The 13,697-nt window shown below is 40.2% G+C and overlaps 1 protein-coding gene across 2 annotated transcripts in view; it reads left to right on the top strand.

Moving 5' to 3' along the window:
• LOC6499680 overlaps positions 1–13,174 on the top strand; it is a 31,949-nt gene extending 18,775 nt beyond the window's left edge. For both annotated transcript variants that reach the window (XM_014910695.3, XM_001954126.4), the window contains exons 3-7: positions 5,972–6,186; positions 6,262–6,397; positions 6,581–6,714; positions 12,023–12,314; positions 12,477–13,174. In XM_014910695.3, coding sequence (XP_014766181.1) covers positions 5,972–6,186; positions 6,262–6,397; positions 6,581–6,714; positions 12,023–12,314; positions 12,477–12,625 — 926 coding nt within the window. In that variant the 3' untranslated portion in view covers positions 12,626–13,174. The remainder of the gene's footprint in view (positions 1–5,971; positions 6,187–6,261; positions 6,398–6,580; positions 6,715–12,022; positions 12,315–12,476) is intronic.
• The last annotated feature ends 523 nt before the right edge of the window (positions 13,175–13,697 follow it).

The following is a 13,697-nucleotide window of genomic DNA, read 5'->3' as shown; positions in this document are numbered from 1 at the left end:
GCTGGCTTTAAAGCCAACTCTCTATAATAGATGGCCCCTCAAAAGAGCTGTGCATGGCTAAAACAAACTGAAATCAATTTGGTTAAGCCCCGGTTTTGCGAGGGAAGTAAGGGCACCAGAGATTGAAATATCAAGGGAGGGACTTCTCACCAGGCCACCCACTTAGCTAATCAGGATAAATAAATATTTATAATTAATTTAAAATATAAACAGCCTTGCACGAGAGCCAAGGAGGGCAATTAATTTTCGGCTAGTTGGGTCCAAAGGAGAGGAAAACTTTCGTTTTCATAGCAAGCCAAACACAAGCAAAGTGCTCATCACTCGAGATCCTCAAGATTCTTCTGGCATATGAATAAATGAATGAATGCATGAATAAGCAATCAAAAATAATGGCCCCGAGATACAGATTGGGGTTGAAAGCGAAGAACCTGTCGGCAAAGGTGACCGACGACTGGCAAGTGGGGGGGCATTATGAAAATATATGCACAGCGAAGAGGTTAAGACCCCACTGGCCATGCCCAGTTGTCATCAGGTGCGAAAGAGACGCCCGGCTAATGAGCCAAGTCATCAGGTGTTGGCCAAAATGGCCACTGGGTTGTATAGGTTGTTCACAACCCGGCAAGCAGCGAAAATTAAATGAAAGCCAGTGCGTGAGCCTGCGCGTGTTTAATGAACTGCAATCAATGGCCAGTGGCAGTCGATAAGAAAACCCAAAGGCCGTTGCTTGTGCGTGCAACATGGCCTGACCACACAATTGCACACAAGCATAGTTGTGCACTAAAAGAATAAAGGTATCTATTTATATATTAAAGAGTAATATGATAAAGGATCAAAGACCATATCCTGATTATATTTAGAAAATTATACCCCATAAGATTTATTCAAAATACTCCAACTACTTTTTTATATTATATAATATATAAGTAAAAATGTCACCTCACAGTCTCTAGAATATTTGGGCAATACAGTGCCTAATCGATAACCATTATACAATATTTCAATCCTAGTTCGTATAAAACAATAATTCGATTTCAATATATGGCCTACGATTTATTTTCAATGTATATTTAATCCGCAGCCAGACAAATTGATGGCCAGCGATTTATAGAGGCCTCTGCTCAGTTTGGCGCATTAATTACGCACATTTTGTTGAAATTTATTTAAACCAAAACCCCAAAAACTGACAGGACACATAGCGAGAGAAAAGGATAGCGTTGGGAGGAAAAAGATAGGATAAGTATAAGCAGGGGCGAAAAAGTGGTAGAATCCTCCCACCTTCAGGCTTGCGTGAATTGGTTTTGGGCGTGAAATTGCTTCCAACATTTAATTACAAAAGGTTCGTGTGGTGGTTTATTTTTGGCTCATCAACCGCATGCAGGCGCCCCATCGCCCCTGACACACAGCCTCTGTTCATTGCAATTTGTTATCAGGGCCACAACACGCACCTCACCTTTTTCCGACTACCTTTGTTTACCCGGGCGTGTATGATACTTGGGATGAATTAAAGGAATTAGCCCTCGGAGCTCTTGTGTGCCAAACAATTAGCCACAAAATCAATTGTACACAACGACTGAAGTAATCAACACCTCGAGCTTGGAACAAAAAGAATCAATTCAACTGGCAATAAACAATTATCGAATGAGCCTCTTAAGGTGATTTTAAAGTTACCCAGGTTACCAATATTTAATTAAACTATGAACCAATACCAGTCTCTAGCGGGAGGAACCATAACAATACTTGCTCAGTATCTTTAGGAATTTTATTAGCAGCATGGAGCCTTTCTCCTCGAGCGTGTGTTCCAACTGTGATATAAAATATAATTGAATTGATATGATGTGAAGCTTTCGAAGTGGCATCCTGCAGGCCAAAAAAAGGAATAACAACAGAACAAGCTAGGCCACCCACATGGCAGACATTCATATTTATGTTTATGGGCAACATGCAAATGCGAAGCTGGAAAGCCGAAGATAAAGCCGCAGATATAGGATGTGATGGCTGTTGCGCACATGTCCTCTGACAAGCTTATTGATGAGTGACTGTTGGCCAAATGCAGAAATTCCTTTTTATAAAAAAACAGGCTTCCGGGACCCAAAGGAACAACAGGCGAATGAACAGAAGACAAGTCAGCAAATATTCTCAACCAGAGACAGGAAATACACGTCTGTCAGCAATAATTCATAATTAATCATTCTCTCTGTTGTCCTTTCTTCACTCTCCATTTAATGTCAAAGTAATTTAATTTAAATATACAAATAGTGTGGCAGAGAAAACCATTATGAAGCTTCTTGGCCACTGAATATAATTTCTCATAATGATTTGATGGTATTAAAAACCTCTAAAAACATTCAAACTCTCGCTGGCAGTCAGCTGGAATTAGCAATAAATGTTGGCCAAAAATGTTAGTTGAATGGCAAGTTTTCGTAGCACATAAAAACTTTTCAACATTTCAATTCATAATTCAACACATAATTATATCATGCCGGCTTTGTCTATCTCCACTCCCTCACACACTCTCTCTATGTCCCAGTCTCTTTCACTTTATCTCTTGCTTTCTCTGTCCAACTGTGGCCGAGCGAAATATGTCAGAAACTTTTCAAAACTGTAACATCGCCAATTTGTCTACAAAAATGTTGACCGTAGACCACTCACTGCCCTGCCCCACTCACTATACTGCCCACTTTCCCATTTGCAACAATTTCCCCACCCACTCCAAATGTAATTTCAACTCAAAATTTGTACTGTATAAAATTTATGCAAATATTTTCATTCTCTTTCCCTTTCTAAAATATATATTGCTGTAGTTGCTTATGCATTATGCTAAATAATTGCTGGCATTTTTTTGCTTGTTGTTGGCAAAAGTTATACGATATTGCGAGTCCTTTTAGTAATTTGTGTAGCTGAAATATTGCGTTAATTATCACAAAACGCCACAGACTTCTATATACATTTGTATATACTTTGCCCAGAGGCTCGTCCGTCTATATTTGTATATATTTAATCCTGTTTGTGTGCTGCAACCGCGCAATTTATATTTTTGTTAATTTTGTTTCGTTTTGGCCACGCGTAATTACATGAAGAATTCATGTGTAAAATTTTGTTATTGTTGCCCTCGTAGATTGTTTAGCTTTAAAACATTTATTGGATGTTGGCCGTATCATCCGGAAAACCAATTTTGATCCGGAGCAGAGGGAGAGTTTTTGGGCGCCTGTTTGCTGTTTGGCTTGGGGAAACTGACATTATTCCCCAAACATAAAATAGGTTAAAAACTAAAAACATAAAAGACTAAAGCTTAATACCAAAAAAAAACATAGCTCCTATCATTTACATTATTTTTCTGTTGGAAATATTTTTTTCGAGATATTATTGCACATCATGCTCCGGAAAACCGCAGCGAAAGAAGCGGAAAACCTCCTGGAAAAACGGTGGAAAAACAGGATGAGTGCCAGGCAATAAGTTAAATTAGTTTTGGTAGCATCTTGGCGTCGACTTTGGGCTTATCCAGCGTCTGCCACTCCCTTGGACAATAAAAATATTATCCATAAATTATCACAAGCGAGTTCATCACATGGCTTGCACTCTAACTCCCACTTTACTTCGAGTGCCCCGGACAACTCACATGTCTGCAAAAAGTTAGTCTGGCTTTAGTTTACCAACAGCTGCTCTCTCCCCTTGGTTTTCAGATTTCCAGCCCTCCCGGGGAATATTCGAGGCTAGACTACATCAAATACCCCGCCCATTGCATTTACCGCGCTCATTTGTAACTAAATCTGAGCTGAGCTCGGTTGCGTTAAGGAAAGTTTATGAAAGTGGGGGAGGACCTCCAGCCAAACATTTTTACATGTGCACATCAGAGGCGTAGTCCCTTAAAATAAATTATCCTTCTAATATATTTAATCCAAATCTTATTAAAATAGGGTAAAGATTCTCTCTCCCTCTCAAAAAATTCTTTGACCGATATATAAGGTGTCCCAAACACAATGAATGACTTCGACTTTAACTCGATTGTTCCAGACTGTTTTGAAGCATTTTACTCCTTTTGACGACACCCATGGCACGCATACATCGTCCTATATACGAGTGTTTGTGCAACTGCATATTGTCATAATGGTGAATGCATGATATATTGAATTTTGCAGTCAATAAACGTTTTATGATCACAGCTGCACATATTTCACAATTTTCCTCTCGTTTTTCCCCCATTTTTTGCCTCTTTTGTTGTAGCAAAGTTGCATAAAAGTTTCCATGGAAAACGAGAGGAAAATTACGAAAGGGGGAAAGGGCAATGGTTGAGGAGGAAAACCGTTGAGGGCAATCGAAAAATTTAAGGTCATTATGGCTGTGGGACACATGTACAGTTTTCCGGCTTCAAGTCTGGCTAAGCTTCTATTGCCGAGTAAACCCGATTTAGAAGGAGATCCCAAGCAGCAATCCATCGAAGGGCCATAAAGTTTTTGCAGCTCAAAAAAATCACTTCTGACCAAAATTCATCACCATTGCTTTTATCGAGCAAAGCTGTCGGCATCTCCTTTGCCTTATAGAGTAGCATAGGGAAATCTGCAGCAGCCACTTCCAATGCAGGAGGCGGATGTAAAGCTAAGCCTGGCCTAATTTCCAAAGGCAAATGGCCGCAGGCTCAGACTTCAGACGTCAGACATCGGGTGCAAAAAAAATAGTAGGCATAAAATCATAGAAATAGAAGACAACCCAGCAGGAAGCTGTCGATGGGAAAGAAGATGAAACAGCAGGAGGAATAACACTCAAATCTTAGAGAAAGCAACAAGCAGTAGTTGAGCGGATATTGTGCCACGCCCCATCGGCAGGATAAGAGGACATTGTAGTTCAACATTGAAGGCGAGAGATTTGTTTCACAGACAACTGAAAAAAATGGAGATTCTTTCTTTTTATTTCTTAAAAATTAAAAAAATGTCTTTTAAAAAGACTCTTAAAAAACTTACAATTCAATCAATTGGAAACTTTATATTTAAATTAAATGAAATAATTTCCTCAGTGTGTAGCCAATTCCTTTACGGTACTGATTATGCTGTGTTCCTATCACGATTTGTATTTGAAACAAAGCACTGGCGCAAAAATAGCAAAACGAGTGAGAAAAAAAGCAGGAAAATAGGGCATGAAGAGGGGCTCGGCAGGAATAGGAGCTGAAGCAAAAAAAAAATGGCAGCAAAGAGGTTTACAACTTCTCGTAAGGCGGCTTAAACGATTTTCGAGTTTATGGAAAGCCAAACACACTCTCGGCGCAAACACACGTCGAAGTCATACAGATGTGCCTATGTATCAGTCAGTGCGAATATGCGTGTGTGTCAGTCGGTGTGCGAATGGGTGAGCCTGTGTGGGTGGCAAGGATAAGCGACTGGGTCGGCCATATTGTAAAACAAATGGAAAATTGCTTTTTGATGTAGTCAGTCAACTTTGCCGACTGCCATCATCGACTACGATGGAGATGATGGGTTCTGGAATGGGATCGGAAAATGCAAAGGAAAAATGGGTATACGCACATATATGGGGAGAGCCTACTGGTATCCCACGTCCTGGTAATGGGCTCGATTGTTATGGTCTTAAGGCCTTAACCATCCTGAAGCCTGCTCCATGCTGCACTCGCAGCAAGTGCAACTTTTAATTCCGTGGGACACCCAAGATAGGGACCACGATGATGTCGACAGATTCAATATTGTTTCAAGCTGCCGAACGGGTGTGCGATGTCAGCCTGTCCATGTTGTGGCTGTCGCTTTTGAGACAACTTGCTTTTGATTCACTAAATGTACTTCCTATGCTGTTTAAAGTCTAGACTCAACTTAAATAAAGGTAGTTGTAGGATTAGAAGTATTTTAAAATTCTATCGGATAAATATTCCAAACCTAAAAGGTTGTTTTTCGCTCTGCTCCAGATCCTTTATAAAACCGCATCCATTTTAAAAAATCGCATCATAAATCCTCTCTGTATTTTCCCCCAACAGATGCCGGACAGGCTTCGCTGCGTGATGTTAATCTGCTGGTGCAACCTCCGGTGGTGAGAAGGGGACAATCGGTGGCTCTCCTATGCGATTACCAATTGGACGGGGCACCACTGTACTCCATCAAGTTCTACCGTGGACAGTTTGAGTTCTACCGCTACACTCCAGGGGAATATCCTCACACAAAGGTCTTTCACCATCCCAGCATCCGGGTGGACGTAAGTTTGATTCTTTTTTCGGGCTTCGAAGAATGGGTATTTTTCGGAAATATGACTATTGAAATTTCTTTTCAGGAGACTGGCTCAAATTCCACTATGGCACTGATACGCAACGTGAGCTTCAGCCTCTCCGGCCCGTTCAGTTGCGAAGTTACGGCGGATGCACCGCTTTATTCCACGGCCATGGCGTACGCCCAAATGCAAGTTGCAGGTGAGTATCTTACAATAATGAGAGTAGACTGAATCCATATCAATAGATAGATAATTTTCTCTTCAGTATTATAACCCCTAAGGTACATAACAACAAGACCTGTTAAAATACCGAATACATCATTTAACTTGGTGGTTTAGTTTGTTATAACTTAGTCTGATAACTCAAATTCCATAATTTCAGAATTTCCCGACAAGCGCCCGCAGCTTTTCACTGAGAATACACGTTACGAGCCCGGCGATGTTTTACGGGCCAATTGCAGTATTTCGCCTTCCCGGCCGCGGGCTGAGCTCCGATTTACCATCAACAACGTGCCAGTAAGTTCAATAAATCCAAAAAAAAAAAACATTTCCATAATTATATCAACCAAATCGGGAAATTAGAAGAGACAGGACCAAAGGACAAACGGTTTACAATCGGCAATTAAGACATCAATGTGTCTTGTATGCAAAAGCCTTGCACTGATTGTTAATTAATGCCAGGGATGGACCAAGTTTTAGGGCATGTGCGTGGGTGACGATGGAGAAGTGGGAGGGGATTTCCCTAATTAAACAGCTTTGACTTGCCTAACGGCATCGTAAATCCTTTATAATGGCATCCAACACTCGTTTCGAGCACATGTGCGGCTTTTGTCTAATCCAAGGCGACGTGCCTCACAAAATTTGTTCTTTATTTATGAATATGATGTAATTTAATCAGAGCCAGGCGACTGAATTACAAGGGGCTCATTTTACCTACTTAATTAAAAATCTTGAGTATAAAACCCCAAGCCGAAGCCCCAACAAAAAGCCACAAGGCGAAAGCTCCTTCAAGGGATTGAGTCAATAAACCAAAAAAGGGTTGCGCCTTCGTTGTGATTTGATTGTGCGATTTCCCCCTTTGTCATTTATCATAACGACGGGGGAGAGTTATATGCATATATATTTATATATACTTATACATGGGATAGGGACGATATGAGAGGCTGAAGCATCATTAGTCATTTGGAGGGGCGCTTACATTTCTGCATCAATTCTGCGAATGCCGCTAATCAGTTGCATAAATCAACAAAGAAATGCTTCCGGCAATCGTTTTAAAGCAAGATCTCCTCCAGATTCGTTTTGCTGGCCTAGCCCCGAAATCCTTTTTCGTTTCGGCCGAATGTTATTAATCATAGCCACGACATAAAATAAATTACGTTCAACTTGTGGCAAAAACGAATTTGCCGGACAGCACAAAAGTGGACAAAGGACAAAGGACATCGGCCGAGGGACAACGGGCAATGGCAACGGTTTTTAAATGAATTTACGAGATGAACAAATTTTCAGTTGACACGCCCACTGAACGAATTCAACTTTTCTACGATTTCCCAGGGTACGGGCAAAGGACAAAAATATAAAGAGAACAAAAAATAAACCAAAAACGAGAAGAAAACTTATTAAACGCTTCATAAATTTTTATATTATGTCTACCCACATCATCAGACATAACGTGTCCTCTGTCCGTCTGCTTTGTTTCTCTCTTTCTATTTTCGAGGCTATGTGCGATTGTGTGTGTGTGTGGGTTTGTGTGTCTTATCCTGTCGTTTTATATCTGTCGACTGTAGTCTACTTTTAGGGACCAAACACAACACACGCTTACACCGCTCGTATGCAGGCCGTTTAACATTTTATCTAGACGCCGCTTGGTGCTTTCTTACCAGCTTTCTCCCCAACTAATGACAAAAGCCGAGACAAAAGTACGCTGCTGTGTTTCAGGATTCAGGCAATAGTAGAGGCTTGTCTACCCGTCTGTCACATAAAATTTTATATCTACTGTGTTTATGTTGGCAGAGAAAACAACCAGCGAGGGGCCCTGGCACACTCTAAAAAAAAAGACAACCATTAAGCCAAAATCAATTACGATTAATCTTATTAATAATGAATTCATTTTAAACTTAAATCACCTACAGAGCTTTGATTAATTATCCAATTAATTAACATTTTGCACGATTCACAAATAGTTCACATGAGGCTAAGCTTGGGAAAATTAAGCCCATGTTTTATAATTTTAATTGTCAATTTTGAATATAATCCTCATTAAATCAAGTCACAGATAGAATATTTTCCTTAAGTGTATAAATAGAGCCTCCATGCTGCCGGCAATGGTTGTGCAATTTAGTCTCATATGCCCCAGCATTAGATGCCTTTTTGATATTGAATTATGATCTGGCCGGCAGAGCTGTTCTCGCTCTTTAAATTAGATGGAAGCCTGGGGATAATACTCTGTCACACAAAACAATGCCATAAATAAATCCAAGCTGAAAGCATTGACCCAGCACGTGTTGAGCTTGAGATTAAAGCCGTCGCCCTCCGATTTTGATTCCCCCAGTATTATGGTACCATGTGTGTGACCCATTGCGATAGTGAGGCAACAAAAAAGACTTTAACAGCTCACATAATTTGTTAAAAAGTTTCTGTCATATTAATGGAAAAGTAGCTCAAATGTGTTGGTCTTTCCCCTCAGAGCTCTTTTTTGTATTGGTTGGGTGATTCATGGGAATTAGTTGGGGATTAGAGTGAAAGTCTGACCATTAGACAAGCGGATTTTGTGTGGCCATCGATTTTTGATAAATTATTTATTGAGAACAGAAAACTAAGGACATAATTAAAGCTTGGCTTACCCATGATTAATGGATGACCTGTCCAAAGGAAATCGATAAGGGAAACGTCGAAAATTTAAGGTTGTGTCTAGAATTAAAGCACAAGTATTTGAGGTGAACATGAAACAAATAATAACATCATATAAAATGCAATTTCGCAATGTTAATAAACAGCAGGAATATATTCGACGCCTCTCTGTTTTCCACACAATTTGCATAATCCCATCTTGGCAGAAATTATCAAGAAGATATTAATTGCTTGGCCATCAAAATGAAGTTGGCCAAAGCAAAGAGACCAGATAGCAACAGCAACCCAAACAAGCAAAGTTCCTGTTTTCTGCTAGCCTATGCCATTGGATGTTAATGTTGTTTGAAAACAATTTGCCGGGCTAAAATGTTTAGGCCAGCAAATGCCAAATGTTCATTTAATTGCCAGCTAAAGGATACCGAGGAGGTCCTGGGCCCAAGGTTTTCGATGGCATAAAGGTAAATCACAAGAAATATGAGGGTATTTTCACTTTCGGGTCGCTGCCTCAGCCACATGCTTAATTAAAGCGCTTGGCTTCTTAAGAGTGTCTCGTAAATTACGCGGCATTAAATCGGCCGAGGGAGGAAGCGAGATAGCCAGTGAAAGAGACGAAAGAGGGGACACAAGAACCGGTAAAAAGGAGAGCAAACTGAAAATGACTTTTTATGTCGCTGCGTCTGGGCTTTTCCTCTGCCAGCATAAAAATAAAAATAAAATTCAAATAAAATAAAAAGGATAAGCCAAAAACGCACAAAACCCAAAACAAAATATCCTGTGAGTGTGTGCTTGTATCAGTGAGAGGGTGTGCTGGTGTAAGTGTGAGGGCATTGGTTGCTGCTGTAAAAAGGGTTAAAAGGCGACCAACAACAAAAAGCGAGCGCTCGGCAATAAAGCTCTTTTGCTTTTAATGTTGTGGGCGAATGTGGTGGGGAAATGAAGGTGAAGAGGTCCTTGAGAACCTGCGCCGCCTGACCCAAATTCTGCCAAAACCTGTAATATCTTACACCCTTTTTTCCATGCCAAGGGGCCCAAAAATACATGCATAAGTAAATGGCGCTCAAATGAGTTTGTAAGTGGAAATGAAATGCATATTTATTGTATTTAAATTGCCAGCGAGTTTTCCGGCGCTCGTTTCTTTTTTTCCCACCAGCTAAGCTCAGGTTGTCATGTGAACTTTGGGGGAGCCTCTTGGGGAAGCGTTTGTGGGGAGATGGAATAGCAACAGGACATGCAGCAGAGCGGAAATGGCAGGACGAGCGTTTCTCAAATGGCGCCTGCATTTCCTCCCTGCCCTTCTCAGTATGCTATATTTTTTTTTATTCTCCCAACAATGGACGATGCGCCATTTGCGACTAAAAGCATTGCACGCCAGTTTAGAGTTTACTTTTCGCACGACGGCAGCAGCAGCATCTGCGGCAGCGACAAAGATGCACCGAAAGGAAATTGTGAGTGGGGACGTTGAAAACTCAGGCAAATGAAGCGGAAAGCTCGCACAGGAGTGTCGCATTTTTATAGTTAAATATGCATATGCATATATGTGGGAAAAGATATACACTTCAAGCGTCAGGCTTAGGCTCAGGATCTGCTGTTGGTGTCAGGACGGAAATGAAATTTTCAGCGCTCTTGCAAACATCAAATAAACAGTTATGCAGACCCCAACAGCAACAAACCTTCACACAAACACACTTATATGGAACCACACTCGAACAAAATGCCGGACACTTGCAGAGGCGAAAAAACCGACCAGGCGTATGAGTGAATAAGTGTCTCTTGATGTTGCTTTCGCTGTCGGCATAGTTGTGTGTAACATTGAAAACTCGTTTTTAAATGGCAATGCCAGCACAGCCAACAAAAACATGAACAAAAAGAAAACAAAAAACACCATCAACAGCACAACTGGCCACATCCAACAACAAAATATGACATTCCCATGTCCGTTCGTTTCGTTCGTTTCCAGTGTCCGTTTCCTTGAAAGTTGCCCGCTTTCATTGCAGTTGCTATTGCCCAGTGGCCGGCCCACTTGCTGGGCTGCACTCAAAGAAAATGTTTCATTTTTATACCTAAATATAAATCTAATTTAAAGGATTAAATACTAGAAATATACAAAGAATAGTTGAATAAGGCTTATGGGTTTTTGCCAATATTCATTGATTATTTTACTTTTAAAAAAAATTTAAACTTTTAATATTATTTGAAGCTTAAAAACAGTTTTATGTAAAAATAAAATTTGATTTGATTAAATGAACAATATCTAACATGCGGTAAAAAATATACTTTTTAATCAATGACAATAATAATATGTATATTTTTTGCAAGACCTTGTTTGTTATTTAATCTTTTGTCCATTATTTATAGAAAACAAATACATACTAAACAAAAACTAGGATTATCATATTAAACTTAATGGCGGTTTGGCGAATAAACTAAAAAGAATTTAATTCAAAGAATTAATTATTTTCTCTCAATGAAGCGGTCAAAGGATCGGCTAGTCATGGCCGCAAGTGCAACATGCTTGTAATAACCCCAACACATCCAAACACACACACACATAGATTGAAGAGGAAGGGGGTGGATGAAGGGAAGTTGGCGAAACAGACAGTCGACAAATTGCCATTCATATGCAGTTGCACAAAACTCCAAGCGAAACTCTACTATTTTTTCCCCATTTTTCGACTTTCCCGGCAGTTATTTCTCCTTTTTGGCTGCATGCTGGAACATTATTTTTCGACTTGTGTAAAAAGAACTGGGGGCAAGCGGCCGTAAAGTTGAAAGGGCAAGCGAAGAGGGTCGACGGAAGCGGAAGAGAAAATCAGTTGCAACTGGAATGGCAGTTGAAACTACGTCATGAATAATTTAAAGCATATTTTAGCATTTATTCGATTAGTATTCAAATGAGAAAACCCTAAACAACAAAACCATTACTACATTTCGAATTTAAAGCTCTTTTATATAAATTGTAAATGTTTTATTTCGGCAGGTAAACTCAGATGAGACTCAGTACATTCGAACGGGTGACAATTTAATAGCATCCCGCCTCAGTCTGAGAGTGCAGCTGCAGGCAATTCACTTTGTGGCCGGCCTCAGTGCCCATGGAAATGGGAATGGTAATGGCAATGGCCTTACGAACTCACTCTTCACGGGCAGCGGGGGCGGAGGCAGCAGTGTAGGAGGCCTCGTCCTTCGGTGCACGGCTCAAATTGGCGATCTCTATCAGGAGTACAAGGAAATCGAGCTGGGCACGCCGCAAAAGGATCCGGTGCCAGCCAGAGGTAAGCCACAAAAGCAGTTGCTTCCAGCTGAAAAACACTGACAGAAAAGGGCACTCTACCAATTAGACAAGACTTGCAAGAATAATATAATAATAAATAATATTCTATCGATTTTATAAACCATTTTCTCACAGTCTATGTACATTTCATTGGCCATTGCAGTGACGCTGTCATCGGGAACAGGACTAAGCAGCTTCTTGGACTATTTCGCTAAGTCGTCGACTCCCAGCCAAGGGCGGGGGGTGCCTGTGGTCCTGGGCGTGGTCTGCGGCCTGGTCACGATGCTGAGCCTACTGATTAACGGAAGTTAAATGGTGAAGGCTGGGGAGGTCGGATGCAGTACGTGGACTGGGATGTGAAATGTGTATAGCTTATCGATCAGCGATGGAAATTAGAAAGCCGTCGGCCGTAAACTGCATTATTTATCTATGCCGAAAGCAATTTAAATTACAAATATAGAAACACACTCGCGATGACCCTGCGATTCCTATTAAGCTCATACACAAATACACACTGGATATTATGAATGTAAATGTAAATATTTGCTTTAATGATGTAAAAGGATAAATGAACTCGCACACACAGGCACACCTTCACATGGACACGCGACTAATTGTTAATTAATGGATTATTTAATGATGCATAAAATATTCGATAAAATAGTAATGTATTATTTGCATTTTGCTTCAAAACAAGCGGATATCAACCTACTGTTTAAGTGAAGTTAAAAAAAAAATCGTTAAAACGATTAAAAAAAAAATGCATAAACAAGTGTAAACATAAAAAAAAACTGCCAATGTCAAGACAAACCAAATACATTCAAATGAAAATAAACAACCAGTAACAATACAATTTTAATGGTCTTTTAATTATAAATAATCACCTAGGGGGAATTTAAAATTTAATTACGGCCGGAATGAGATCTTTTATTTTATTGTAGATCATAAACTAAAGAATGTGACATTGGAATCATATATTTGGTAGCATGGGATTTGTGACCATCTCCTTTAGACTGTTTTTAAAGGTGACAAAATTTCTAAAAAACAAGAAAGGAAACCTAACTTCGGGCGGAGCCGAAGTTTATATACCCTTGCAGTTCAGTCGCAGTCCGATAGGTGGCGCCACGCATCTATATTATTAGATATACAGCGGATCGTATATAGTCGGCCGATCCTTATGAAATTTGGCATATCGAATTATTTTGACCAAAGAAGCATACATTGAAAATCCCATCCTTCTAACTTGAAAAACAACGAAGTTATGCCATTTCCGATCAATCAGTTATATGGCAGCTATAGGATATAGTCGACCGATCCCGGCCGTTCCGACTTATGTACTACCTGCAAAGGAAAGAAGGGTGTGTGCAAAGTTTCAACTCGATAG

Source organism: Drosophila ananassae, chromosome 2L, assembly GCF_017639315.1.
Source record: "Drosophila ananassae strain 14024-0371.13 chromosome 2L, ASM1763931v2, whole genome shotgun sequence".
NCBI lineage: Eukaryota > Metazoa > Arthropoda > Insecta > Diptera > Drosophilidae > Drosophila > Drosophila ananassae.
Note: the sequence above shows the minus strand (reverse complement) of the source record. Positions and strands in the feature narration are given on the sequence as shown.